The 27,617-nt window shown below is 42.1% G+C and overlaps 1 protein-coding gene across 2 annotated transcripts in view; it reads left to right on the forward strand.

The window, feature by feature from the left end:
• The window catches only part of iqsec1b (IQ motif and Sec7 domain ArfGEF 1b), a 247,316-nt gene that overhangs the window by 161,868 nt on the left and 57,831 nt on the right, over positions 1-27,617 (forward strand). The window contains exon 1 of one of the 2 annotated variants that reach the window (XM_087840479.1): positions 11,062-11,699. The exons of the other annotated variant lie outside the window; for it this stretch is intronic. Within the exon in view, the coding sequence (XP_087696605.1) occupies positions 11,623-11,699 (77 nt within the window). The 5' untranslated portion in view covers positions 11,062-11,622. Of the gene's footprint in view, positions 1-11,061; positions 11,700-27,617 lie in introns of those variants that run through there. 2 annotated transcript variants of the gene reach the window in all.

Consider the following 27,617-nt stretch of genomic DNA (forward strand, 5'->3'; position numbering starts at 1 on the left):
AGGAGTGCAGGGTTAGATCTTTAAAGGTTGCATCTTCACAGTATATTTATTTGTGGTGCTAAACCAAAGTTGTGTAATGCCGGAGCTAGACACCCAAAGGCATAAAAGGTAGCAAACACACAGAGCTTCAGGACACAGTTTAGCCAGTTTCCTCCTGAAGCGTTTGGAAAATACACTCAGTCAGATTTCCAGTTTTCACACATGTAGCGTAATTTATGTTTTTATATATTTGTATTATTTGTGCCTGAAAGATGGGTGTGAAAACAGTCTGATCATTTAATTATGGCAAACTGACCCTAATATAGACTAGGAGCTGTGTATGTTAATTATACTTTATTTGGCCAGTAAACATTCACCGTCAAACATCAGACTCTGCTCTTCAGTGCATTAATTTAGCATTTAGTTGTCGCTTGATAACCGTGTTGATATTGAATACAAAAGATAATGAAGCATTGATAAGAAGCTAATTTGAAAAGGCTTTTATCAAAGCAGACATTTTGGCTTTCAGCAGTAAAAGCTGGTGTATTTCTGCTGTAATTAACACGTCATCTGTTCTGTTCGAGTGTAACAGTAATTATTTTCCTTATTTATCTTTTTTCTACTCTTATAAAATGTTTGCTGTCACTTTTTAGGAACTATGACCTAAAAATAAAGTGCTATTTCTTTTGGAACATTCAATTCAATTTTATTGATCCAGCGCCAGGTCAAAACAACAGTCGCCTCAAGGCGCTTTATATTGTAAGGTAGACCCTACAATAATACATGCAGAGAAAAAACCAACACTCACATGATGCCCTATGAGCAGCACTTTGGCGACAGTGGGGAGGAAAAACTCTCTTTTAACAGGAAGAAACCTCCGGCAGAACCAGGCTCAGGGACGGGCGGGAGCTGCGACCGGTTGGGGAGAGAGAAGGAAAACAGGAGATTCAAAGACATTTGTACAGTTTCATCTTCGCCACTGCATCAGATGAAGAGCTGTTTTTGGTGTTGGTCTTTCTGTTGGAGGAGCCAGGGTGAGGGTTGAGTTTTCAAGGTGTCTTGGACTCTGGGAGATGACAGCGAATCATTTCCATACAGTTATATGTTACATTAACTCATACCTTCCCAAAGTGTGGGGCCCGCCCCCTAGGGGGGGGGGGCCCCACACTTGTCCACTACTCCTGTCCCTGTCCACTACTTCTCTTCAGTTCGCCTCAACCTACGCTCATCATATTCTGTAATATGATTTACTCTGAGGTGTTTGACAAGGTCAGTGGTGTTGCCACAACACCTCACTTTCTTGCCACATGTATCGCAAACCACGTCTCGGATGCAAAATACGTCCACACATGACTCCAATTACGCTCAGCTATTGTTGTGAGTGCGCACGCCAAGGGGCTGCGACACAGTTATACAGCTGTATTTCGCACATGACTATGGAAGGCGGAAGAGGAAGTAGTTCCTTCCAATGTAAACAATCCGAATGATATAGTTTCTTTCCACCTTGGTCCTGTTAATGATAAACTACAATTTTACCCAAAATTATTAAAATATCGATATTTTAAAGTGAGAATAGATTCTAGAACATAAATGACTGGTATCGGAGGAATCGATATTTCAGGATCGATCCGCACATCACTAGTCGGGAGCAGCGCTGGGCTGTTCATATCACGGACAAACAGTATCCCACATTCTTGATTTTTAGTCCACAAACACTTCTTGTAATAACTAACTACTCCTGACATTTTGGAGATGTTAGCTCTTTATACAGTAAAGTTACAGCGGGATACAAATAATATCAGGCTCATCCTGCCACAGTTTGTTCCCTCAGTTCAAATCACGGACAAACAGGATCCCACAGCTGTTTATGTTTTTAAACCCATTTTGCCCAGAGAGGCATTTTTTGAAAAATGTATTGATGCAATGTTGAATATTATTACACAGAAAAAAAACCAACTACACATAAAATAATCACACTGTGATGCCTTTGTAAATGGAGGGACAGTAACTGCGTGTAATACCTGCCAGTCAGATTAACAGTATTTCGTTTCTATCTGCCATTCTGCAATCCATCTCACGTAAACAACGTGGCGCACAGCGTGACGTGAAAAAAGGCACACACCTTTGACATTGCGTGAGGAACTCTGTATTCCTCGTCCACAGGAAAACGCAACAAAGGTTTTTTTAGTTTTAAAACAATCTCCGTTTTCGGTGATTTGAAACGCCGTTTACGTGAGGACGAAACATCTGCGTTTTCAAAAATACCCGTGTAGGTGCAGACGTAGCGTAAAAGAGTTAGTCATTTATTTTATTACTACCTGTAATTTATTGCAGGTTACTTGTATTTGCTTAATTGTTTACTTAATGTTTGAGGTGTGAAATAAACCGCAACGGAGCCTAATAAGGGTGTGTGTGGTTGGAGGCGCAGGCGTTTGCCTGCGCGGGTGCACGCGCGGGAGGGAGGGGGCCGAACATTTTTCTTGTAAAACAAAGGGGGGCCCAGCAAAAAAAGTTTGGGAACCACTGCATTAACGGACTTGTAGTAACCAGCAATTCATGACAAGGAACCAAGTTTTGTTTTCTTTCCCAACAAGCCCATCACATAATGTAAGGTTAGATAAAAGCATTGTTTCTGAGAGGTTTCACTTGTTGAAGATATGAACTACTACACTGATGCCAGGTCCACATGCTCTGTGGCATTTTAGTTTCACAAACAATATTTTCCTAATTAATAGCTCTGAAATCCTGAAGCACCACTATACAAGCATCCTTTGTTATGTATCACCTGGAGAGGTAACTGAGCTGCTCAGGGGGGGTCCCACACACCAGGAACACACTAGTCTGACTTCACAGAGACTCTCTTTTTGTCAGGCTTCCAGCTTTAGATATTGCTCATAGCCAATTCCCTCGCTCTTGTCTCTGTGGGATTTCTCCCTTTTTCTTCACCCAAAAAAGAAACTGCCATACAATAGCTAAAAAATACAGATAGTGCAGTCTGCCTTTGGGTAATCCTCTGCAGTATCTAAAATAAATACCTTAAAAAGCTCTGTTTCACTCAAGTTTATTATTTAGAGCTTGTAGAAATCAGTCTTGGTACTTTTAACTCTTATAATTCATATGTTCACTTTCATATTTGATGTTGTAGCTGCTGAGACTTTCTAAGCTTATCCTTCAGCAGCTGTTTACAGGTCTCCATTATACAATGTTGGAGATGCTCATATATTACCAATAGTGAATAAAATTCAAATACAAAAAAAAATTATACTATGTCCATCCATCTTATTCTGCTTCTTCAGTTGAGGCTCTTGTGGGAGCTGGAGTCTATCTCAGTTGGCATGGGGTGGGAGGCAAGATACACCCTGGACAGGTCGCTACTCTGTCTATAGAACCATTAACGTTCACACCTATGAGCAATTTAGACTCACTAATTAACCTAACCCACCTCGCCAAGAGGAGAACATGCAAACTTAGTAAGACCTTCATGTTGTGATTCAACAGTGCTAACCGTGGTATGCAATATCAATCAATATGATTTAGAATAATAAGCTGGAAATGTAATTACATTATTACGGAGCCCCACAGGGGACATGGGAGGAAAAAAAATTAAGACGGACTTTTGCGAGATCTCGCAAAACAAACTCGGGATCTCGCAAAAGTTGAATTCCAACAATGGCGGCAGCTACTTAGTTGTAATATTACTCTTTCTGGGTCACAAAATAAACTTTTAAGATATTTTGAGGCGTGAATGTAGCTGTGTAAACGTCAGATACCTGCTCGGTAAGTGCTCCGACGTTTTCGGAGATCTGACACCCACTATCTCGAAGCTAACGGGAGGTCGAGACCTACTACAGCCGGGAGGAACACCGCTTTCCCGGCACATAATGCCTCGACCTCCCGGTCGGCTTCGTGCCGGCAGCCTCAGAAGAATGCGGCTAAAACTTTTGCGAGATCCCGAGTTTGTTTTGCGAGATCTCGCAAAAGTCCGTCTTTTTTTTTTTTTTCTCCCATGTCTTTTTTTCTCCTCCGTACATTATAGAAATGACATAAAAGCAGAAATAAAAACATGTAACCCCATCTTTACTGCAATCAGTTGGAGTGCTCACAGGGTTGACCCTGGTGTCAGGATGGAAATGGGATGAAATGAGTCAGCCTTTTCTATTGAGCTTGAAATGTCAAACAACATCAAGCTAAAGCGACAGCTGCAGGATTTACTTGCTAGCTACAACTTTTATTTGATATAAGCTCTTACTATTTGGCCTAGCCATTATTGATAAAGCCAAATGAGACTTTCAGTGCCAGATAGAATCTGAATGTTTTCTATTCCAGAGATGTTTTAGTGTGGCGGTTTGGATAGTTCTGAACTTTGCTTTCTTCATTGCATGTGATATATAATGGATAGCTCCTTGTATCAGGATTTCAAACCATACTCAAGAAAGAGTGTCATCCAAAGCTTTGTTCAGTCAGTCCTAGAAGTCATAAGGAAAAGAGCTTTATCCTGTGGGCAGATCCTGTGCTAAAGCTGAGGCAAATAGCCATCAATCAGTGCCTAGTGAGAGCCACGCGTGAAGGTAATCTGCCTTCACAACATAACCTTCTCATCTTTCTGCTCATTACTCCTTCTCAGACCTCAGCTGGCCTCACAATAGCTGCAATTACACAGGCAGCGGTCCCCTGGGTACCGACAGGCTCACGGGGGCTGTTATGGCCGAGCAGGGACGCCGTGGGCCACCTTTGTTGGTGTCAGACCGTAGAGGTAATGATAATGCCAGCGTTGACTGTTTATCACTCTGTAGAGAGAGCTGCGTGTTCTTACTGAGGAATTGTCACAGCATTCGAGCACAGCGGGTGAACGGGGAGGAAACCTCGTATCGGATAAGGAATCCTATTATGCCAGCAAATGACTTCTTTAATGAACTCCGAGGAGAGCAGGTCAGAGCTGAGGTGCTGCCCTGAGATAATGGCACAAATGTGGCTTTTCCCCCTCGTGCTTCCTCGGTCATGCCTGTAAAGATGTTTCCTCTCATGCAGGGGGAACAAGGCATCAAACTCGTATTTTGATCATATCGTGCAAATTTCAGACTCCCTCTAAAGTCACCTGCAGCACTTCTCACTGGCTGTCTCAGACCTGCATTTGCTGAGAAAATGTACACCACGTGGTAAACCGTTAAATTTCCATGAGGATAAACAAGATAATAGGATCTGTTCTGCCAAATGAGTGAGCAGAATAGTATGACAGCTAGGAGAGGGCTTTTGCCAGAGGTTTTTTTGTTGTTGTTGTTTTTTTAAAGAAATAAAAACTACTGTATTTTTCCAATACCCAGCTCTTGCTGGAGTGGCAGCGCAACAGATTCGACAAACTGTGACTTTGCCTTTCTTTATTGCCTTTCTCTGCCTTCTTCTGTGTAATGTTGACAGACAAATAATGATATTTCTTGGGGAGGAGCTTAAAGCACTCATCAAGCAGCAGCCTAACAAGCTTTTCACTGGCCGGGGAGGTGCTGAATAAAACGTCTTACTCCTGTTATGTTTCGTTTTTCTGTAGGCGTCATGTGGTTGCCACTTTGAACCAATGCTTTAGAGCTTTGTTGCCATGACGTTCTATCCAGCAGGGATTGCACTTTGAAATAAAAAATACTTTTATTCATGTGGAAAGAGAACCTAGAGGACAAACCCCCAATCTTTCTAATATTGTCACATTCAATTAGAAATCATCTTTGCAGAACAGCGAGCACAGCTGCATTGCTTTGCATGTTGGTAAAAGACAAAAAGTGATTTTTGCTTTCAGTTTGGATGAATCTTCAAAACATGATTTCCAATCTTTAAGCAATTCAAGAAATCCTACTTAGTATTCAGTCCAACAATGTTTCACTAATGCCTGTTAACAGCAGCTAACAGTGGCAAAAACAGCAGCACGTACCAACAGCAAAGTAAAAGCTACAACTCACCTCAGCATCACTTTACTTGGTCAGAAATGAGATTCACTGGCTCATTGACTCATATCAAACTTCAATTTTCACAAATAGATGTGGACACTCTGCATATTGCCACCGCAGCCTCTTTATACTCTTGACTACTAAATGTTTTGTATGTGCTGATCCGTTTGATGCCAAGTTTCTGAGCACCTTTGGATGTTTTAAACATGAGTCTTGAGGTCTGGTTTAGCTCATGCGTTTTGTTTTTGTTTTGTTTTTTTGTTAAGCCTGTGCAAAAAATTTTAATCACAGTCCACTGTTTACTGTTTTTGGACTATAGGTGTCACAGAACACGGAGTGTTCAGGTAACAGGACCCCAAAGCAGACTCAGAACACCGCAGCTCAGAACTATGTACACGTTTTTATTGAACTGAAGAATCTTTTAACAACGTTAAGGAAATGAAAAACTAAGGCTCATGCCACAGGGGAAAACGAGGAGCGTGGAGCCCAGGAGCACCGTAATCGGGACCGTGGGGAAACTGCAACAGAAAGGGGAGACACAGTTAACAGCACGCAGATTGTCAAAAAATGAACAGCTGGACTTCATAAGCTGCCGAGGCTTACAGGTAGAGCAGGACCGTGGAGCTTGGAGGGGAGAGGTGCCCGTGAGGGGAATCCTAGGGAGGGAGGCAGTCAGGCAGGCCACAGGCTTCCACGCCGAATGCTGGTCACACTGGGAGGAGACTTACAGACTGGCAAGGAGAAGCCGTCAGAGCTGGCTGAAGTAGTCCTCCGGTGATTGCCTCAGATGAGACGCAGGTGATTTGGAGGCGGCCCAGCCCGAGGGTGTGGCCACCGCAGCCTCCCACGGCTCCCTGGATGCCGAGCCACGGGCCGTGACAATAGGACTATAGGACTGTATTTGTCCTATAGTGGCCACCGTAGCTAGGATTATGAACTTAAATTGAGAGGGGTATGAAAATGAGATTTTACATACTGTATATTAAAAGTGGGGGGATGCTATTTTATGGTTTAAACAGTAGATCTGAGTCCAGGAGTGGGTAGATGTGTTGCAAAGAGTCACTCTTTAAGCTGGGATGTCAGTAAAAGGGGAAAACACCTCACACTTGTCTTTTCTTGGAGGTAGTCATGATATTGTTTTTGGTTGTGGACACAAAATAAAAAAGAAACTACTTTGTAGTGTGTCATTTCAAAAACTCTCAGACCAAATTAGTCATAGAATGATTTTGAAGTCATGAATTTGGTGGACAACTACCAGAATTTCCTTTTAAAAGTGTGACATTAGCCACCGTGCGTTTTACTCTGTGATTTCCATGAATTTGAAGTGTATTGTGGCAGTCTTTATGTTCATTACACAGTGAATAGGATACCCATATTGCTTGTTGTTCATAGCCTGCCGGAGCTGGTGTTGTAGCGTTGGGTTTGTTGTTTCCGAGACAGCTAAAGCCTGTGAACTAAAGAAGCTCAGCTGGAGTGAAGGGCTTGTCCTTCCCCAGGTGCCAAATGGAGTCTGCAGTTATTACCATAATGCTTTCCTCCAGCTCATTTTACTCCAGCTTACTGCTGGGTTCAGGAAGAGCGGCAACCAGTTAAGCAAATGCAGCAGAATCTACTTTCTATCCTTCACTACTGGAACATATTCACTGATAGAAGATGTCAGGCTGTGAGATTAGCATCGCATATCCAAAAACACGAGTTATGCAGAAGTTTGTATTTTTACATACTGTGTATGAATAATTACGAACGCTGGTGTGGGATTTCTTTTGTCTACGCCTTGTGAGAGGTGAATGGTTATTGTGACATCTCACTTTGTCTGCTTACACACTTCAGGCTCTAGAAACCACATGATAGATGAGCTCCCATCTGACTGCTTCACACCTCTCAATAATGTGCTGCTCCCATACCCCCACCCCCCTCACTGCTCCTTAATAAGCTGAGAGGAACGTGTGTGGCTCAGTCCATAACCTGACCTCTGGTGGCCTTGAATAAAACAGAGACATTTACTGCAGTGTTGTTAGCGCCGGAATTCAAACACGCATTTCAGATAGCACATTGCAGTTTGACTGTAGACTTTTGAAAACTAACACATCAGGTTCAGCGTTTTGTAAAGCTATTTTATATCCGTCACTATGGTGATGGAAGATAGTATCTTAATATTCCAATTGGCTGGTACTGCCACAAAGATGCAGCTGCAAGGGGATTTAAAAATGAACTTTTAAAGGAGTCGATCATGTGCAGGCCACTGATGATTTAACCAGATTCATGCAAGCCCATAGGGGCTCTCGTGTGGATTTTGTGTGGGCAGGTCTAATAAGGGCAAGTGTGGTGTGCCCACAGATTGGCGCTGAGGCTCAAAATGGCAAAACTGCTGTGGGCCCCATATAAGGTTGCCTTCATTGGCGCCACATGTTTTTTCTGTGAGTAATTCTACCAACAAAATTCCAAAACTGCTATAGGCCCCACATGAGGTAGCCTGCATTATCCCCACATAGGTTTTCTGTGAGGTTCTGTGAAGAACCAAAGTGTAGGGCCCACAGGATTCCCCCATTAGGCCCCATAAAGGCACAACTACATTGGCTCATGAGCCTCACATGGACCCAAAATCGGTGCCACATTCTGTTGGCAAGCCAGTTATGGACAGTGTTGGGGAGTAACAGAATACATGTACCGCCGTTATGTATTTAAAATACAAAATATGAGTAACTGTATTCCGTTACAGTTACCGTTTAAAAAGGTGGTATTTAGAATACAGTTACTTTGTTGAAATAAATGGATTACACGGCGGTACTTCCCTGTTTCATATTGTGGCGGGTCAGGACTGTTTGGGTTTTGTTTGACAGCTACGTTCTGTTGTTCCAGGTGGCAGCGTTACGGTTGCCATGGTTACAGGGTGCCGCTCTCTCTCTCTCTCTCTGCGTGTTTCCTGGGTGAGAGAGGCCTTTTTGTTGTTGTTGTGCTAAGCTAATAGGCGGAATGCTACAGGTATAGCTCTAAAGAATGTAGCATCATAGGCAGTGTAGTCCGTGCTGCAGGGAGAATGGACTGCCATACCCGTCATGTGTCTGTGAGCGAGGGAGGGAGAAAAAGGAAAAGTACAAGGAAAAGGAAAAAACGGGAGCTGGAAGCATGTAAATATAATAATAACCACTGCAGCCAAGAAGAGAGCCTGACGAGCCCAGTTGTAAGTAAGCTATTAAGACTCGACTGTACACCGTGTTCGTGTTTTCCTCCAAAAACAATAAGTTCCGTTGGAGCAGCCTTTCAACGCCTCTCTCTGTCTCTCGCTGGCAGAGTTGACCCAGACAACAAAGTAAAGCTAGTTTTCAGCTACGAGCCGACACAGAACCCACCGTATTAGCCAGAGGTCCCTTTACTACGGTTCGGAGCCGCGGACCTTCAGAAACAGTAATAAATCACAGCAATAGTACATTCACGTAGTTGTAAACAGCATGATAATATATTAAGTAATCCAAAGTATTCAGAATACGTTACTCTCATTGAGTAACATAACGGAATACGTTACAGAATACATTTTGGGGCATGTAATCTGTAATCTGTAATGGAATACATTTTAAAAGTAACCTTCCCAACACTGGTTATGGATTTGCCCATAGGAGCTGTGCTCCACACAGCCTCACACCTGCCCACTGTGGGCTCACACGGACATGCTTGCTGGTTAACAATATGCAGTAACACAAAACATTCAACAGTAAGGTAGCGAAGTTAACAAAATGCTTTTAGTTTACCTTTGCAAAGTGAACAAGTCAGTGAATGGTAGGCAAATTACTGGGAGCCATATGAAGGGGATTTCTTTTTTTAAAAAGCTTTCAGTGCATATTATTTTATTAATTAACATGTAAAATTATGTTTACAGTAGTGCACTGAAAACAGTCAAAATTCAGGAGGGTGATGACACCATAGGCATCTGTGTGAAAGTTAAATTTGTCCAAAGCCTGGATGTCATGAAGTTCTTATTTAATCAATTGTAAATCTCTCAGTTTTATTAAAGAGAGGAAGAAATTCACCTTTAACATTTCTGTCAAGCTTAGCTGTTCACTTGGTGCTTCTATTCCAGTATAATGCTGTATAATTACCAAAGACTTCATATAAGCCATTAGTGTTATTAGTGTAGGCCTTTAACAACTGGCTCATCCACATAACACACAGAATAGGATTGCATTTTGAGTTTGCAGCATCATACGTCAGTGTACTGTTCATTACTGTAAACTTTTCTCTGCTCTTTTCATGACTCGCAGCCTTTTACAAAATGCTGTCTGTTCTCACTTCAAAGCTGTTTGCCCGGCTGAATAATTGCCGTATCGCTCCGTGTGGCTCCCCCACCCAGCCCACTCTGTGGCTCTGTGAGCCGACGGAGCTGAAAGCTGTAGCAGTGATTGTCTTAAACCTGGCTGACAGGATGCTACTGACAGCTGAATCATCATGGCAGAGAGCAACAGCGCCCATCCAACAGGGATATCTGTATTAAACAGAGCGATCATGGGACTTGTTTAAACCGGTTACGAGAAAACTGATTCACTTCGCTTTGATTATTATGAAAGTATTCTTCCTTGGTGAAGTATTGACAAGAACCAAAGACATGTTGTAACATGTTTTTCTTTTTCCGAGTAAAACTTGTGGAGTAAAAATGGTGACATGTGAACACCATGATCCGTCGCAGGTTGTAGATTTGTACTTGGAAGAACACGTTATGATAAGCTAGTGACGGTGTTCCTGTATTCGTCATTGATTCATTAATGCACGTGAATCGTCTGTTCTCTTTTTTTGGCATCATTTTAATAATTAATACGTAAGACGTTTTTGATGTTGGCGCATGTTTTGGTTGGTTGGGGATTTTTGTTCTTGGAAGCTTCTGAGAACTTTTGAAATTGACCCTCAGCTCTCATCTTCATTCAGTGAGAAAGATTCACATCAAGGGTCCATTACTTTCTGTAGATCCTGTGTTTGGAGTTGTCTTGGCAACCAGCTCAGGCTTTATATGTACAAAACGTGATTGAGGTTGGCCCTCATGGGTACTTGCCTCGCCCCTCTGTGCACCATGTGCTGCTGCTGATTAGCCTCTCCCTGAGCAGGCTGGGCTGGTGCAGGCTGTGCAGCATCTGATAAAGCCTAATTGATACGGCCGCCGAGGGAGGCCTTTGTGTGCTTTGTTGGCCCAGCGAGGCGCAGCAGAGTCAGACCATGTCAGTGTGGCTGCTTAGACAATAGGAGCAGCTGTAACTCAACTCTGAGGAGCAGCGATGATGGAAACTGAGACCATCTCTGCTATTGATTAACTTGAAAAGATTGAGCATGGTGGGAAGGAGTAGGTTGAATCCACCATAAGATTGCCAAGGTGAACCTTTTGCTCAGGAAGCCCAGACAGATCCACGGTGTCTGGTCTTTGACATCTCTATCACACCAAAAGGAGCTTATAACTGGACATATAGCACAGGACTGCAGGCGACCGCTCAGCGTTAACAAAGGCAGCAGCAGCAGAGGGATGCAGGTTCAACCCCCTCCATGTGGCCCAGATACACACAGACGCTGAGATGGGATTGTACCATGTGGGGTGTCAGTGTTTTTGACACGCAGTCTGAACTGTGCATGATTTGTTTTGTTCCTCTAAATGTAAGCCATTCTTTTTAAGCAAGTTCTTTTTTTCCACGCAGAATGACATTTTTAATCTAAGCCTCTTTAACTGGCTGACAAAATGTTGAAGTTCAAAGCTTTTTGTTTGGACTACTGGCAGTTCCTGTGTCTACAGCCTCTGCACGGTTTCTATAAAAGGTAAGATGCTCGAATTTCACATTTTCCACGACTAGGGAAAAAGCCAGCTTGCTAAAAGAAAGAATGCTTTGTCACATCACGTCAGTTCCTCTTGCGGAAACGCAATCATATATGTAGTCTTTTAGTTCCCATCTGAATTCCCACATGAACACAAAGTGTCATGTTTGACAGACAGCGGACACTTTTCACCCTCTCTGCTTTTTTTTATGTCGAGAGAGGATGAAACGGGGACAAAGGACCCACGTGTCAGCGAGGTCAGCTGCTCTGAATGGAGGAGCTATTGTTGTGGTTTGCCTCGGACAAGCTCCAGCGCAGTATTCAGTCCATTGTGTGTGTGGTCCCACTCATAGTTATCGGCTCAGGCAGCATGAGGAGGCACGTGCTCTGTGGTCCTTTGTCCAGCCCCGGTGTCGCATCCAGATGGGGGTCTTTTGTTGTTGTTTGTTGTTGTTTATATTTTTTCTGAGTTTGTACAACAATACCAATGTTTACCTTCATGTACTTAATATAAACACATTTTAAAGAGTTTGTACAACAACACACTTATTAATTCCTGCTGGTTAAAGTAGAATTTTAGAGAATTCACACATCAGCAGCTGTACAGGGAAGCTGTAGTACTCCGCTGGAAATCCATATCACACCCTGGAGGCTACAGTGTGGAAAACAACTTTATAGAGATATTGAATTAAAAGAATACAATCAGATTATTTTGATCACTATTCTTTGCTTTAGTTTAATGTCTACATTATGAAGAAACAACTATTTCTTTATGCCAATTATTTGTTTCCATGATGACTTTAAGTCCTGTTGGACCTCTCTCTCTATTGCTATAAATAAATATATAAAACATCTGCGTGTAGAGAGAGCGAGTTGTTTTTTTTAAATTAGCGGCATCATCGTTGAAATACACTTCTTATAACTGCTTCTGACAGTTTCAAGTGTAGACATAAAACCTGCCGTGTGCTTGTCAGCTCCAATACAATACAAAGTCAAGCTGTTCGGAAAAGTTTGTTGTTGGTGGTGTTTTGTTTCTTTTGTTTTTATCCATGTTCCAGGGCCCTATGTCGCAGTTTACACACATTAGCTAAATAGCTAAACCCCTAACCCTGTCTTCCTTCTCTCGCCCCAACCGGTCGCAGCAGATGGCCCCGCCCCTCCCTGAGCCTGGTTCTGCTGGAGGTTTCTTCCTGTTAAAGGGAGTTTTTCCTTCCCACTGTCGCCAAAGTGCTTGCTCATAGGGGGTCATATGATTGTTGGGTTTTTCTCTGTATCTATGAAGCGCCTTGAGGCGACTTTTGTTGTGATTTGGCGCTATATAAATAAAACTGAATTGAATTGAATTGAATTGTCCTGTAGCTGTTTGTGTTTTTCAACTCTCGTTTGGGAACCTGAACACGTAATGTGTTTCAATTATGTTCGTATAAATCAGCACAATATGAGACCTTGCAGATAACATATTAACATTAACAGCTTGTTTTAATCATTGGTCCAAAGCATATTGGTTACAATGTTATCTTCTGTGAGAGGGCTGCTATTTACCCCAAAATACTTACAGCATGTTAAAGATGTGTATGTTTAAGATAATACAAAATTAATGATGATGACTTTTCTGTCAAAAACTTAGCTGTTGGCTTTTAGTTTGGTTACTAATGATCTATTACACCAGCAGGATACTTTTTAATGCAAGAAATGAAATGAATTTTACACTGTGTGATAATACAGCCAAAAAATCACTGATATGTTTGCTTCAAAGCTAATTTTGTTGTTTGTTTGTTTTTCTGGCTTCTGTTTTATTTCATTTTGTAAAAGTAATGAGAAAGACTGCCCTGGGGGTCGGGTCAAGGGAAAAGAGAAAAGGGGAATATGTGATGTGGAGTTGATCATCTAAAAGGATGAACTGTCACACACCCCAAGGCCATCTTTATATCTATAATTGTTTTTGAGTCCACAAAAAAATAACATAACCCCCTCCTGATAACATGACTTAATACTCTAATGTTTTCCATTGAAGTACAAGTCAGTGATTGGCTGGTGGAGACACATTTCATTATGCTTGAGGATGAGCCAAACTCAACAGCAGTGTTGTTTTGGAGTGTGGTGTAAATGGAAAATCTTCATTTGCTGTAGGCGTCTGAGCTCTGCTTTGGGAGGCAGACAGTAATGAGTTGCAGTTCTTTGCTTGGGTCAATAAGAGGTTGTATACAAAGAACACTGTTCAGTCTGTTCGAATGGAACAATGAGCAATATGCTGTATCTGTCTGTTTGCTGTTCCTCAGAGTTTTCACTTATGTGTAGAAAATTCAATGCATCTCTTTAATCTGAAGAAAGTGAAATAGAGCCTTAAAGAGCCTTTAAATTAAAACTTAACCTCTGATTTCAGGTTTCTGTGTTTTAGCCTCTGTGATTCCAGTAGATCAGTGACCTCACTGATGATATTTCAACTCTTGCCCAGTGTCTGCTAATGGATTTATCTGTGTTTTAATAGCTGTGGACGGACCACAATAATGGGTGTTGTGTTGTTGGGACCGGAAACCTGTGATTGTGCTGTACTGAGAAATAGATATAAAACAGCGAGGTGAAAAACTCTCCAATCGAGCTCTACCCTGTCAGCTGCTGTGGGTCACTGGTCCACATGAGATTGTCCAAACATGGCAGTTCATCAGCACTGAAGCCCCCCCCCCCCCCCCCCCCCCCAACACACACACACACACACACACACACGCACACACACGCACACATGCACACACACAAGCCTTCCCCCACCTCTTTCATCATTCACACTGACTTGACTTCCTCATCCATTTTTCCTCATGTGGATGTGACCTGAGCCCCAACATGTACAGCTGCCAAGTCCTAACAGAATAATTGTTCACATAAGTGGCTCCTTTATGCATCTCAATTCACCTGTACAAAGATTGAGACTTTGGCTTTTTCCTAAAGGATTCATCTGATTACAGTTTCTATCTGGAGTTAGCAGGCAGAGCAGTGGCTTTTTAATATTGCACATTCACTGTGGCCTGGATTGAGAGGGTTTCACTAAATGCACGACATCAAAAGCCATCCTAAAGGCATCAGGCAGGTCTGTGGTCCTTCTAAGACAGATCCCAGTGGAGTTTGGCCAAAGTCCTCGCAGACACCGATGAATCCTGATAAATCTCCAGATGCTTTCAGATTCTTACCTACTCACCCAAGTGATTGGAGTTTTTTTTTTATTTGTTTTTTATTTAGATGTACAAAAAATAAGCAAACTGTTTAACACTCACTATATAATATAGGTTACATTAGACAGAGAGTTAATATAACTTAAAGTTGCATTAATGTTAGTGTGTTAAAATATATGCTCATTTCAATTTGATGCCAGACACACTTTTCAGAAATGTGCTTCCTAATGTGTTGGATCACCTTTTTTAATCACAATCAGCAAAAACTGACCAATTGCTGTCATTTTAAAAGCAAAACACGTTTGTTTGATACAAGATTTCGGCTGCTCGGCAGTTCAACGCCTCATTTGTCATGTTTCGTTTCAGACAGGCCAGTTTAGCACCCAGATGTTTCAGTGAGCCATGTTGGTGGAATAAATGCAGAATGTGGTTTGACATGATCTTGCTGAAAAAAGCGAGACCTTTCATTGGATGGCAGTATACTGTATATTCCACCCAAACATGTAAATATCATTCAAGATAAATGAGTTAGTCGAGCCATGTGCACCAAATTACTGCCGTGTAATTACAGGTTACATAATATTACATCCAATGATCCTCTGCTTACTCAAAGGGGTTTCTGTAAGTGTTCCTCAGCCACTCTGTACTGACTGACCATGCAACTTTGTTAAAGAAATGACAGTGTGGACATTCTGTTGTTGTCTGGCCTGCGAGTGAACATTTTGTAGCAGCTTGTCCGCCCCGGCTTGCACCACCCAGTAGCAGATATGGCTCGTAGCGGTCAGTTTGATATCACTCACTCTTTCTGTGATTTTCTCCATGGCATGAAATGGAAACATCAAAGTACGAAGCCCCTGTCAAATCAATCTGCTGCGTGAATGCGTACAGAGCGTGGCAGTGCGAGCCTGGAGCTACAGTCACTGTGGTTCACAGCTCTGCTGCCTGTGGCCACTGATTCTCCCTTTTGTTGATTAGCTTGCATTACATATTAATTATATCTGCCGTTTTTCATCTGTTTCTGCTCTTGTTTCTTCATTGAATTGAAATATTGTGAAAATATTGTGAGTCTTTATCAAGCGGATAATTCACACTGACGTTTTTATACTGTAGCGTTAGCATCAGCATTCATTCTAACTCTTAGTAGCTGACCCAGCCATGAGAGTGGAGGTCAAAGATAGACAGAGAAATGTTTGGCAGCTGCTCATATAGGAAGACCACAGCAGGCAATGGAAATACTTGGTTATTCTTAAACATCTAAAATAACAAAGGCAAAGGTCTCAGATGGTCACTGTAAGGATTTCCTTTACTATGTGTCAGCATATCGTTTACATGCAGCTGAAGCTTGTTTGGAGCCGTTGATATGCCTGGCTGTTATGGTTATTTAGGTCACTACACTATAATACTCTAGTGTAGATGCTACCTCCAAAAAGTAAATTCTAATCACTTCTTTACCTTATAATATGTTATAATGTTAAAAACCTATCTGTGTAAACTCGCTTTTGGTTGATTTTGTTTTGTTTTAGATTTTAATGTCTGTTTTCTGCACTTTGTAAAGCACTTTGTGATTTTATCTTGAAAGGTGCTATATAAATAACATTTTATTATTATTTATTATTATTATTAATATATGAATCACTCAAATACACTGAATATACAAACATAAGAAACCAAGGTCTCTTATTTAACTTTCCAAAACATTTCAAAAGTAACAAAGGATAGATTATAGATGTGTTTTTAAGCACTGATATTTAAAATAAAAAGATTTTTTAATCCATTATATTCTGATAAACAAACAGGTAGTAATGATGATTAATGTCCGAGGGTGGTTTTATGTTTTCAAGTCTAGGATAAAAACAACATGCATGAATGCCAGCTTACTGTGGGAAAAAGATCCATTCAAATGGAGACTCCAGTCTGCACTGAGGGCAACATCTACAGTCCTCACTCAGTGCCAAAATAAAAAATAAATTCCAAGTAATCAGTCGTAGAAAGATGAGCTTTGGGAGAAAGAGCTAATAACCGGTGTCAACATTTAAACACGTACTGATGGAGGCTAGTTTTTTGTAACTCTCCCCATGAGTTCAGTTGAGCTTCTTTCAAGTCTTTGTCTGCATCACGAGTCACCCTGCATTCAAAGTTCAAGTTTCCACCTCTCCTCCTTTCTGTCATTCTTTGTAGCTGAAGGATTTTCAGACTGCACAGCTGTTCGCAGCTAAAGCCCCTTCCAGACACGCAAGTCTTACTCTGATTGCAATTGAAGGTGTCAGTGTCATGTGTGGAAAAGCTGCTGACTTTTCTACAGAAGAAAGATCTTAGACCTCAGACCTGGTGATATTTATGCATTAGTATCATTACAGTAGAAGAGTGTGTGAATGCATTAACACTGGCAAATATGAATTAGTGGCATAAAGTCCATAAAGGCAGTGTTTTTCTACTTCTTATTTAATTGCACCATTACATGACATTTTTCATTCTCTCCATCTGTCCTTATCTTGCTTTTTAAATGCTCTTGAAGCATGAACAAGATTACTGCCAGACATGGCAGTTTAAGAAGTGACGCTTAAAAAGCTGCAACCTAATCCCAGACTGCACTCAAAGCAACAGTCTTTACAAAACATCAGCTATTAAAAAATATAAAAACAGGAGAGTAAATACTTGGTCCAGTTAACTCAGTTGCTTAACTGAACCGTAAACCCTCACGCGTTACACACTGGGTGCGTCGTCTCTCATGAGACGGATGATAAACACCAGACAGCAAAGAGTTTTTTTAACTTTTTCTTTACATTCACTGACTCAGCATGTCGACTTGGATGTTTTATTTTCCTCTTACTGCTGTTTAAAGATAGCTGACGCATCACACCCACTGTAGCATGACCAAAATAATCTTATTCAGCTGCAGCATGTTTCACGACCCTTAGGTCAGATACCATCTATTGAGAGTTTGTGAAAAACAGTGAGACTTGACACCACAGGAGAAAACAATACCTGAACCTTTGCACATCCCGTATTCAGCCAGTGGGATGATTTAGAGGAGGAATGGCGTGGCAGCAGTAAAAGATAAGCTACTGAGGAAAGGGGCTGCAGCCAGCTAGTGGAATGTGAACACTCACTAGTGTTACACACTAAAGCAAGAAGGGATTTTCCTCCCTGTCTGGTCCACTCAGAAGCTGGCCTTACTTGGTAATGCTGGATAAGTCTCTGCTCTGCTCTCAGACAAGAACAGCTTGTGTCTACTTTTGCAAATGTAGAATAAAGAAATGAAAAAAGAGGAACTCAGATTGGAGCGGTGACTGAAAAAACCCAGCCTAGCGGACAGAGAATTAGTCATTTTTTCTCAGGAGCGAGCAAAGACTAGTACATGTTTTGTGGTCAAGTGAAGAGAGAGAGAAGGAGTGGCATGGGTGGATGCTGCTTCTCCTGAGGCAGCCTTTTCCCAGCTCTGAGTTGCCTAAAAACATTTGGGTCTCTCATTCAAGAACTGAAACAAGCCAAATCTGTCCTGACGATGTCAGGGGCATGTGGAATCTAATGTGGAAATACTGCATTTCAGTGCGCACGATAAGGTAGGGGATCCTCTTACTCCAGAGCTCAAAAGTGTGGTGTTGGTGTGTGGCTGGGAAAGCATTCGTGCTCATGCTGGTTCCTTCCGCGGGGTAACGCTTTTTAATAAAATTGGACACCTGTAGATCAGGGGTGGTAAGTTAGCCTTTTCTTTTTTAAATAGATTATTGCAAAAGGAGTTAGGCTGCAATATGAGACTGTATGGTTTAGCACAAGTTTTAAAACAAACTTTTAAATCTGCGGTATGCAATAAATCATCAGATGACTTAAGATGAAAAGTTGTTTAGTTGATTTCTTGTTTTTTTTCTCTGTTTTAAATCATTTAAATCCTTTGTTTTCAACATTTAGTCCATCAAATGTTACAGAATAGTGAAAACATCCACCTTGAAATAACTCATTTTTATACAAGAGCCCAAACATCCAAATGTGTGGTACTTCAGATTGAAAGTACTTGTTTAATTAGCTTAGTGTTGATCCAGTAAATACTTTTCTTTGAAAAATGGCTGCTGAGCATGTGAGTGGTCCCTGTGACCTTTCTGTGACCCCATGTCACTGATTGAGTATCTACCAGTTTCTTAACAGCTATGATTTTTTTAATCATGTTCATCTTCCCAAATAAACAGAATTATATTATCCACGCTGTGACCCTCCAGTGCTGTCTGGGATTTAAAACTAGAGGTCTTTCAATTACGCCGAGTTTTGGACTTTTTAATCTGAGATGTGTCCAAAGGGGTGATCCAAGCTCAGCAAGACCCAACTCTAATACAGAGATAATTAGATCTGTGTCAGGAAAATGAAACCCTGCCCAACTTTATTAGACTAGAGCAGTTAATGAATATGGTCCCAGTACGACGCAGGTACCATCAGGTCAGGTCTCGATTCCTCTGAACCAACTGGACCCATAAAGACCCCGATCAGGAACCACTTACTGAAAGTATTGATTATTAAATTAGTCGTATAATTTGATGACTTATGGGCAAAGTGTTTCAGCGGTGTTGTTTCTTTGGAGATGACTGGAAGAAGACTTACTATGCTTCGTTCCATGCAGTGCCCTCCATCTGTGTTGTCGTATTAAACATGCTGAAGATGCTGCAGGGGATGGGCTGAAGCATTAATGGTTCCTCGCAGTGGTTTCACCACAGCAAGGCTAAAATTAGTGGCCACTGTGGCTAGAGCAGCCTGACTCAGCAGTAGACAATCACCATTCATAAACTGCTACGGCCTGTAATTCCAGTCTCCTTGGGTCTGCCGGCCACAACACAAATGTTCCTCCTGGGATTCTCAGCGAGTCCGGGCGTTATATTGAATTTCTGATCTCTGTCTGGTTCTGCGCACGCAAACAGCCTTGTGTAACTTGGCCATCAGACATTTTCCGTCCGTGCCGATTTCTCATGAATGCCACATTTACGTGCTTTTTCCTCTTGGCTTGGAGTCCCTTCGGTCTGCTCTGCTAAAATTGACCGCACATTTACTCACACATGCATACATGATCTGGAGGCAAATGTGTGGTGTTTTTAAATAGCTGACTTTAATTAGCCTGGTCTATATTTACGCTAGAGTCTTTTTTTTTTTTTGCCACTTTTTTGATAGTAACAGTGGCAGCAGAAGAAAATTCTAGCACAACATTTAAGAAGATCAACGTTTTCTGCTCTCCAGCGTGGCGCTCTCATGGTGCTTCGTCTTCTTTTACCCACATCCACAAAATCTCTGTACAGGGAATGATGAGGTGGATTACAAGTAGTTGACACAGGATTGTTTTGGCGTTCTTGGGTTGTTTTGCATAATTAAAACCTTTCGCAGTGTCATTGCTGTCTCTGGCAGAGCGACCTTTTGCAGCCCTCCTCTCTCTGAGCTGATGGTAGAGCAGCATGTCTGCAGAACATTCCTGAGGACAGAAGTCATAGCTCAATAACTCACGTGCTCACATGCAGGTCCTCACCCCGTTTCTCTGATTCTTCTCCTGAATGTCTGTCTGCATACCAACCCCATCTGTGAGTGTGAGAGTGGTCCCCCCAGGTATTCACTCTCCGTAGGGAATTTTAACCTGCTTTTGTAATAAATTCCCTGTAAAGAGCCTGGCTGCACAGCAGAGGTTGTCCCAATCTTTGTTTGAACTCTTAGCAGCCCGTGTTTAGTTCAAAGACTGTGTTCATGCAGCCCATTTAAAAAGGTTTGCCAGTGAAATAGTAGAAGCTAGCAAACCCGATCTGCTAGGAGTGCAGACATTATTTATTTAACTTGGGGACTCAGACTGGAGCTGCAGCCTGTTTGAGGTGACCTACAGCGGAGTACGTGTCTGTGTGTTTGCTTCCTGTGCTCCTAGTCTCCCCGACGAGAGGAAATACGGTTTCCCTCCTGAACTGGACAACAAGCCCTCAGCTGTCTGGACAATTACTGTAGCTCTGCGCAGCTTCCTGGCATGCGTGTAAACACGGCAGTTGAGGGTTGTCTACAAGCAGATGTGCGCCTGTGTTGTGAATCGATACCCACCTGGTCTTCCATAAAGGCTGCACTGCAAAGTCATTTCTGCCTTAAGCGGGGAGTGGTGGTGTAGAGGGCCTTGTGTGAAGAGTACGGAGCGGAGTCAGTGAGCTGTTGGCCGTTCACTGTCTGACAGAAACTCCCTCTGCTCTGTCACTGGTGAAGAGCAGCTGCAGTATCTCAGGAGCTTTCTGCCGTCGAACACCTGAGGCAGGCAGGCGGGAGGCAGACGAGCTTTTAACACAACCGAGAGACAGAAAAAGCACCTAGGAGGAGGCGTATGGTGAGTGTGGGTCTAATTCACTGGTGTCTGCTGAACGGATTGGTTAAGGAAATGCAGATGTTAATAGATGTTTGCTGGTCTGCAGCCTAGAATAATGTCACATGATGATAAAACTGCATTTTATGTTCTGGTGCTTTGTGTGTGCTGGGATGTCAGTCGGTATAACTGACGTGTGTCTGCATTACTGTGTCACTGTACTTCTGCCATTCCTCAGCAATTTCACACTTTTTGTCCTTAATGTGGAAGAATTCTTTTCATCCTGATGAGGCGTGTTTGACTCACTGTGGTGTCACTGACCACCGATGCCACACTTACGATACAGAAACTAGCTGTAGCCTAAATCTCTGCAACTAGACAGTGTTGTGTTTAGCTGTTTCTGTCGCTACTTTTGAAGAAGTCGAACGTCAGGATAGTGCACAAGTGCACATTTGTCCCTTAATAAGCTGCTTGTTGTTGGACTGCATGCCAATATTGTGTTATAAATAATTTAACACCACAGTGTCTTATTGCCGCCTGTAATTTGATCCAGGTCTTCTTTCCTGGACTCCTGTTTGGACTCTGTGTTTGTTTAATGTTTTTTCTCTCTCGTGTGTTTAAAATTTTTATCATATTTAATCCAAATGTGTTCACCAGGATCCTGATTGATAAAGTGAGCTACAGGGCTCAGCCCAAGACATTATCAGGGGCAAAAAATGACAAGTCAGTACTAATTTACCTTTTAAATATTTCATAGTTTGTGTAATTCATTTATTTTAAATGAACCAGCCTAAGGGTATTGGCAGTGCTAACTCAACATTAGCTCTAGTTCCCCCTCACCTTTACTCCTATGCCTAGTGGTTAAAAAGTGGTGAAACGCTCCAGCTGGTGAGGTATAGGCTAACCCCAAATATCATCATTTTCCTGTTTAATAAAGTTTTAGAAATCAGTTTCACTGGTGAGTAGGGCTGCACGATTTTGCATAAAATGAAAATCACGATTTTTGGCTTAGAATTGAGATCACGATTCTCTCACGATTTTCTTTTCCAGTATAAATATTTATTGCACTTATTAACTGCACATCAACTTCATAACAGTTGAGACTGAACATAAAAACAATAAATAAACATAAAAACAACAAATGTCTCAACAAATGGTGTTGATCATTTTCCTAAATCCCTCGTTTTGCACAGTGTTGATGGAGCCATATCTTAGTAACAGCCTCCGTAATTTCTTTGTGCCTGCGGGAGGTCGACGGGTATAGGGAAGCGCTGTATAAGGTTCCCGTTATTGATGTTTGGGTGGTTGACCGGGACGGATTTTCATCAGTTACTTTCTCGTCATCCCTGACGTGCTCTCCGTTGTTTTTTCCCTGCCAATTTTAGCAGCTAGCTTCTGTATCACGTGGTATAAGGCTCCGCCCTTGTCATTTGTTGAGCAGGAAGAGTGAGCGCTTGTTTTCATGCAGATTACGTCCCGGATCAAAATGCGGTACAATCGTCGTCGTCTTTTTTTTTTTTTTTTTTTTAAATCGTTGTCATTTGGAAATGAGATCGCACATAAGTATGAATTGAGATCGCGATTTTTTAACGATTAATCGTGCAGCACTACTGGTGAGAAATCTGAGCAAAGAACCATAATATAATACAATAAGTACTTCAAGAGTTCAAACTTTCCTTTATTCTTTTGAAAAGTATTTCCAGAGGTTTGTAGTGAAATAAAATTTTTTGAACCCTTTTTGATATACTTTACACAATGTTTTGATTTATGATGATATATACATGTGTAGCATTCATTTCATTGTTTACTTAAATATGTTTAAATGATTAGTAATAAAGATCAAGTGAAAAAGTTTTTCTCAGGAACATTGTATGTGTATTCAGATTGTACAGTTACATGAAAACGTGTTATAAAATGAGTCTACATCATTTACATGAGTGAGTGCCAGTTAAATGACTATAGAGGTCAAACATGGACACATTCTGTTGGTAGATGTCACATGTTCCTGCTGAAACAGAGAGCATCTGAATGTTTAGCTTACAGTTCTGTAGGAAAAACGGGAGAAAAGAGGGAATAATGTTAATGTTGCATTTGAAACCTTCTTTTCACCATGTCTGCATATACACAGCAGGTGAGGAGATAAACCATAATATTTCAGTTAGATAAGATCTCCTTCTAATGATCTCAGTACTTGCTTGGATGAAATTATGATGGATTTAAATTGCCATAATCAAGAATAAATCTCTCAAAAATAATGGCGTGTCACTGTAGCTCAGGAAACTGCTGCGCTCTGAGTCCCTTTTTAATCACTGTCAGGTGCCACTAGCGGTGGCCGATGGCTCGGTCAATAATGATCGGATAGTTGCTCTTGGGGGGAGGGGGACGCCACTGCCACCTGGGGTCCTCCTCCATCTTTTATACATGCCAGTGAGGCCAAGCTCATCAAACATTAATGGCCAAAGCTTGGATCGCTCTACCTTCGTCAGCTAGACTATGACCCTGAGCTGTCAGTGGTCCAGGAGAGGTACTCCCGACCCGGTCCTAGCTGCCCCGTGAAGCCTAAATTCACTCCGACTCTGGTAACAGCAATGTGTCACTTGGTCACGGCCCTCTGATGGATTAGAAGCTCGGCAGTGCTCTCATAGTGTCCCACAACCAATTAAAATCTAAACTAGTGAATGCTAACCATATTCACCAGGACCTTTCCCTTCCAAAGTGCTTTTCCCAGTATGGTGTGAGCCAGGCCATTATCCTCAGGAAGGGCTCCGCCTCCATCTTTGTAAACTCAGAAAGGATTGCTACGTTCCAGCTGGAAGTGGCACTCACCAACATTTACCTGCGTGAACACCCTGCTAACATCAGGCTAGTCACATATTATGCATTTGCAATTGTTTGAGTCGAGTTATGGCCCCAAACCTCTGGGTAGTCAAGTAGAAGGTTTTGAGAAGGAAACTTAAACGGCTTATTAAACAGAATTTTGAATATTGCTCTCTCGTTTAAAAAGTCTGAATTCGTCTTCACCTGGAATGTGCGATTTAGCTTTTTGTTTCAGTTTTCATCTCATAAAAACAAAGGAGCAAAGCTATGAATGAATAAAAGAGAGAGGTTAAGCTCTCGGCTATTCACTTCACGAACAGCTTAGTTAATATGACTGCAGCATAGTTTATAATGTTACGTAGCTAATCAATAGGGGGCTAATGGTTCCTGGAACACCTCCTGCTTCGTGCCCACACCCTTCGGCTTGTATTATGGGAGAGTATCGTTCACTGGCAGCTCGGGGTTTTTGTTTTCACTGTTGTGTAGCATATGCCAGGAGCGGCAGTGTGTCGAGGAGGATGGACATTAGTGCTATTACTGCTTGAGGAAATGCATGTTGTTAATGGTGTGGTGCATTTGCAAAGGCTGCAGGAACTGAGTGTTTTATTAATGTTTGGACTGCATGTTGTCACTCCATGTGTTTTGCATCGCACTGATTAATTGTGCAAATCTGAGAAATGCACTTTTACAATAGAATAATAACAGTAATTAGAGACACACTTTCCTTATTTGTAAGCTGCTGCATCAATTGTGTTTACCCTTTCTGACCTCTTTACGCCTGTTCTCCTCCCACTTCCACCTCCTGCTGGCCACCCGCCCTTTAGATAAACCCCCCATCCCCTAACTCACCCCACCCAGCTTTCATTCTCTTTCCCTCATCTCCTCCTCTTCATCCGCTTTTATTATTTCTGGTTGAAGTCTGCAATCAATTAGTATGAGAGAAGGCCCAATCAATTCCCGCTCATTTGCAATTCCTGCCCGTTAAACACTTTCCTTTATTACCAATGTCATAATTAATGCGGAGGAGATTGAGGGGTGGGGGATGGGGGGATTCTGGGGTGGGGGAGTGGAAGGGGGTGGGAGAGTCTTTGCCTTATCGCCTGCTGCTCATCCAGACATCACTAATCATCAGTGTAGCGGGCCATGCTTGCTTTGTGCAGCAGGCCCAACAGTAAAGAAGTGAAGCTGGACTTGGCGACAGACGCTTTACAGTTCTGTCCACATGACAGTCAGTGAATGCACTGCTATGGAGAAGTAAATATATATTACGTATGTTCTGAACGTCGTCACAAGAGTAAACTCGAGCAGCCCGTGTTGGTAACTGTCCCCCAAGGACAAACTGTCCACAATGTCAGAATTTGCTCAAGGACATCCTTCATTTTTTTTTAATTAATTATTTATTTTGCATGACATTTCTCTTCAGTGGAGTGTGATGCAGAAAACTGTTTGGGCCTTTTGTGCCAAACCTCTTGCAACAAAGATAAGCACATTTTCTGCAGGGCTGCAACCGCTAATGACTGCAAATTATGCTCTTGCATTTTTGGCTCATTTAAAATCAAGCCAGAAAAAGAAAAAAGAAAATGTTGAAAGGTGATTACAGCTGAAATCAGTATCACTTATAAATGGCTGAAGTGTTCCTACACCTGCCATGGTCCTGAGCCTGTGGACTTGGTGGTTTTGGTTTGGATTATTATCTTATGTTTAAAGTTAATTCATGTTAAGATTTTCTTGTTCTTAGGTTTGGTTTCTGTTTTGTATTTTGAGCTCCTTTTGTTCTGTGTTTCCTTCCTGTTGCCATGTCTTATGTCTCGTGTCTGTGCGTGCCTGTTGTACTTCCTGTTTTACTTTGATAGTCCCTGGCTGTATCCCACTTCAGGGTCTGCAGCCTTAAAGGCCGCATTTTAAGGCCGATTACGTCACCGCGACGCGACGAAGGCTGTCCCAATTCGAAGGCTGCTCGAAATGCTTCCTTCAAATGCGTCCTTCATTTCCCTGAATTTTAAGGACGTGGCGGTGTAGACTTCGTGGCCCAACATATCCCAGAATGCATAGTGCGGCGGTGGGTGTGGATAATTTTGCCGAAAAAAACGGCGGATGAGGGGCGCCCGAAGTGTAAACTTTAAGTAAGTACTGAATATTATGTCACTTATTTATGTGCAAATGTTTAATAACAAAGAACATTAAAACATTCCTGTTGGCCACATGTCGGCAAAGTCATGTGACATTAGTGACGTTTGTACTAACTTGGTTTTAAAGCCTTTACTTTAAAATATACGGCGTCCAATAGCTGAGCTTAATCTTACAGAGGATGATCAAAGCTCATGTAGAAACAAACAAACAAATGAACAAAAGATTTTCTCCTTTATTTCTGTCAAACAAAGCCGTATGAAACGTTTCCAGCTGTTAGTATCATGGTTGCTAGGCAACCTGGGCAGCGCAACGGAGCCTAGACCGTCCCATTTCACAAGCCTCGCACTTCCGGCCTTAGCGGTCTTTAAGTACGCGGCCCTTGAGGATCGTTGAGGCTGCGTACTTTAAGGCTGCAGACCCTGAATTGGGATACAGCCCCTGTCCCGTGTGTCGTGTGCCTGGTTTTGGTTCCTCTTGTCTCGTCAGCTCTGATTTCTCCCAGCTGTGTTTCCCTCCTGTCTCCCATTCCCTGATTGCTCCTGTGTGTATATAAGCCCCGTGTTTTCGTCTGCTTGTTACTGGTCCGTCTGTGTTACCTCCACGTGTCATCCTGTGTTTCACGCATTATGTTTTCCTGTGAGTTATGGTTTTAGATGTGTTGGTTAGATTGTCCCAGTTTAGGTTTGTTCTTAGCTTCCATCTGTCCCATCTCGGCTCTGTCTGTGTTATTACCTCATGTCAATAAAGCTCACTCATTGCACCGTCAGTGCCTGCGATTGGGTCCTTTTCCCTTCGGCTGCAGCGGCAGTCGTGACAACACTATCTACAAAACAAGCCTACAAGCAAAATTAGATTAGTGAAACTCGTGCATTGGCTGCCTACTATTAACCAGCATGTATGTTAATGAATCAGAATAATTTTAAATCAAACTTTCAATCTGCTATCGCAAACACCACCAGTCCCCACCTTTCATGGTGTTACAGGATTCAAATGTGTGACTTCTGTGACTATAGAAACTGACATAATAGGTCCAAGATAGGGATGCACCGATACCGATACTGGTTTCGGGTATCGGGGCCGATACTGTAAAATGTGTGTGTACTCATACTCGTAAAAGTTAACCGATACCATGAACCGATACCAACTTATTTCATTAATCAGAGGGTGGCTTGTAATTTCTGTTGTAGTTTTTTAGATTGGCCACTAGGGGGACATCCCGCGCTAAACAGGCACAGGGTTAGTCGAGTGAGACTGGCAGCTCCAGATAAAAAAGAGAAACTGGAGGCTGCTGTAGCTAGGCTAAACAAAATGTCAGCAGTGTGGACCGGAATAGCCAACGCTTTGGAAAAGCGATGAAAAATGTCAAGAGAAAAACCACGGGCAGTTAAAATAACAGAGGCTCTGTGCCAATAGTTCAGTGATATTTTGTTAAATTACAATGTGGAGACTGTGTAATAATTTAACAGAAGTGCTTATTTTTCACTTAAAATTTTTTTGTGGTCATTTTTA

The sequence above is a fragment of the Neolamprologus brichardi genome, chromosome 5 (genome assembly GCF_056152115.1).
Source record: "Neolamprologus brichardi isolate AB-2024 chromosome 5, ASM5615211v1, whole genome shotgun sequence".
NCBI lineage: Eukaryota > Metazoa > Chordata > Actinopteri > Cichliformes > Cichlidae > Neolamprologus > Neolamprologus brichardi.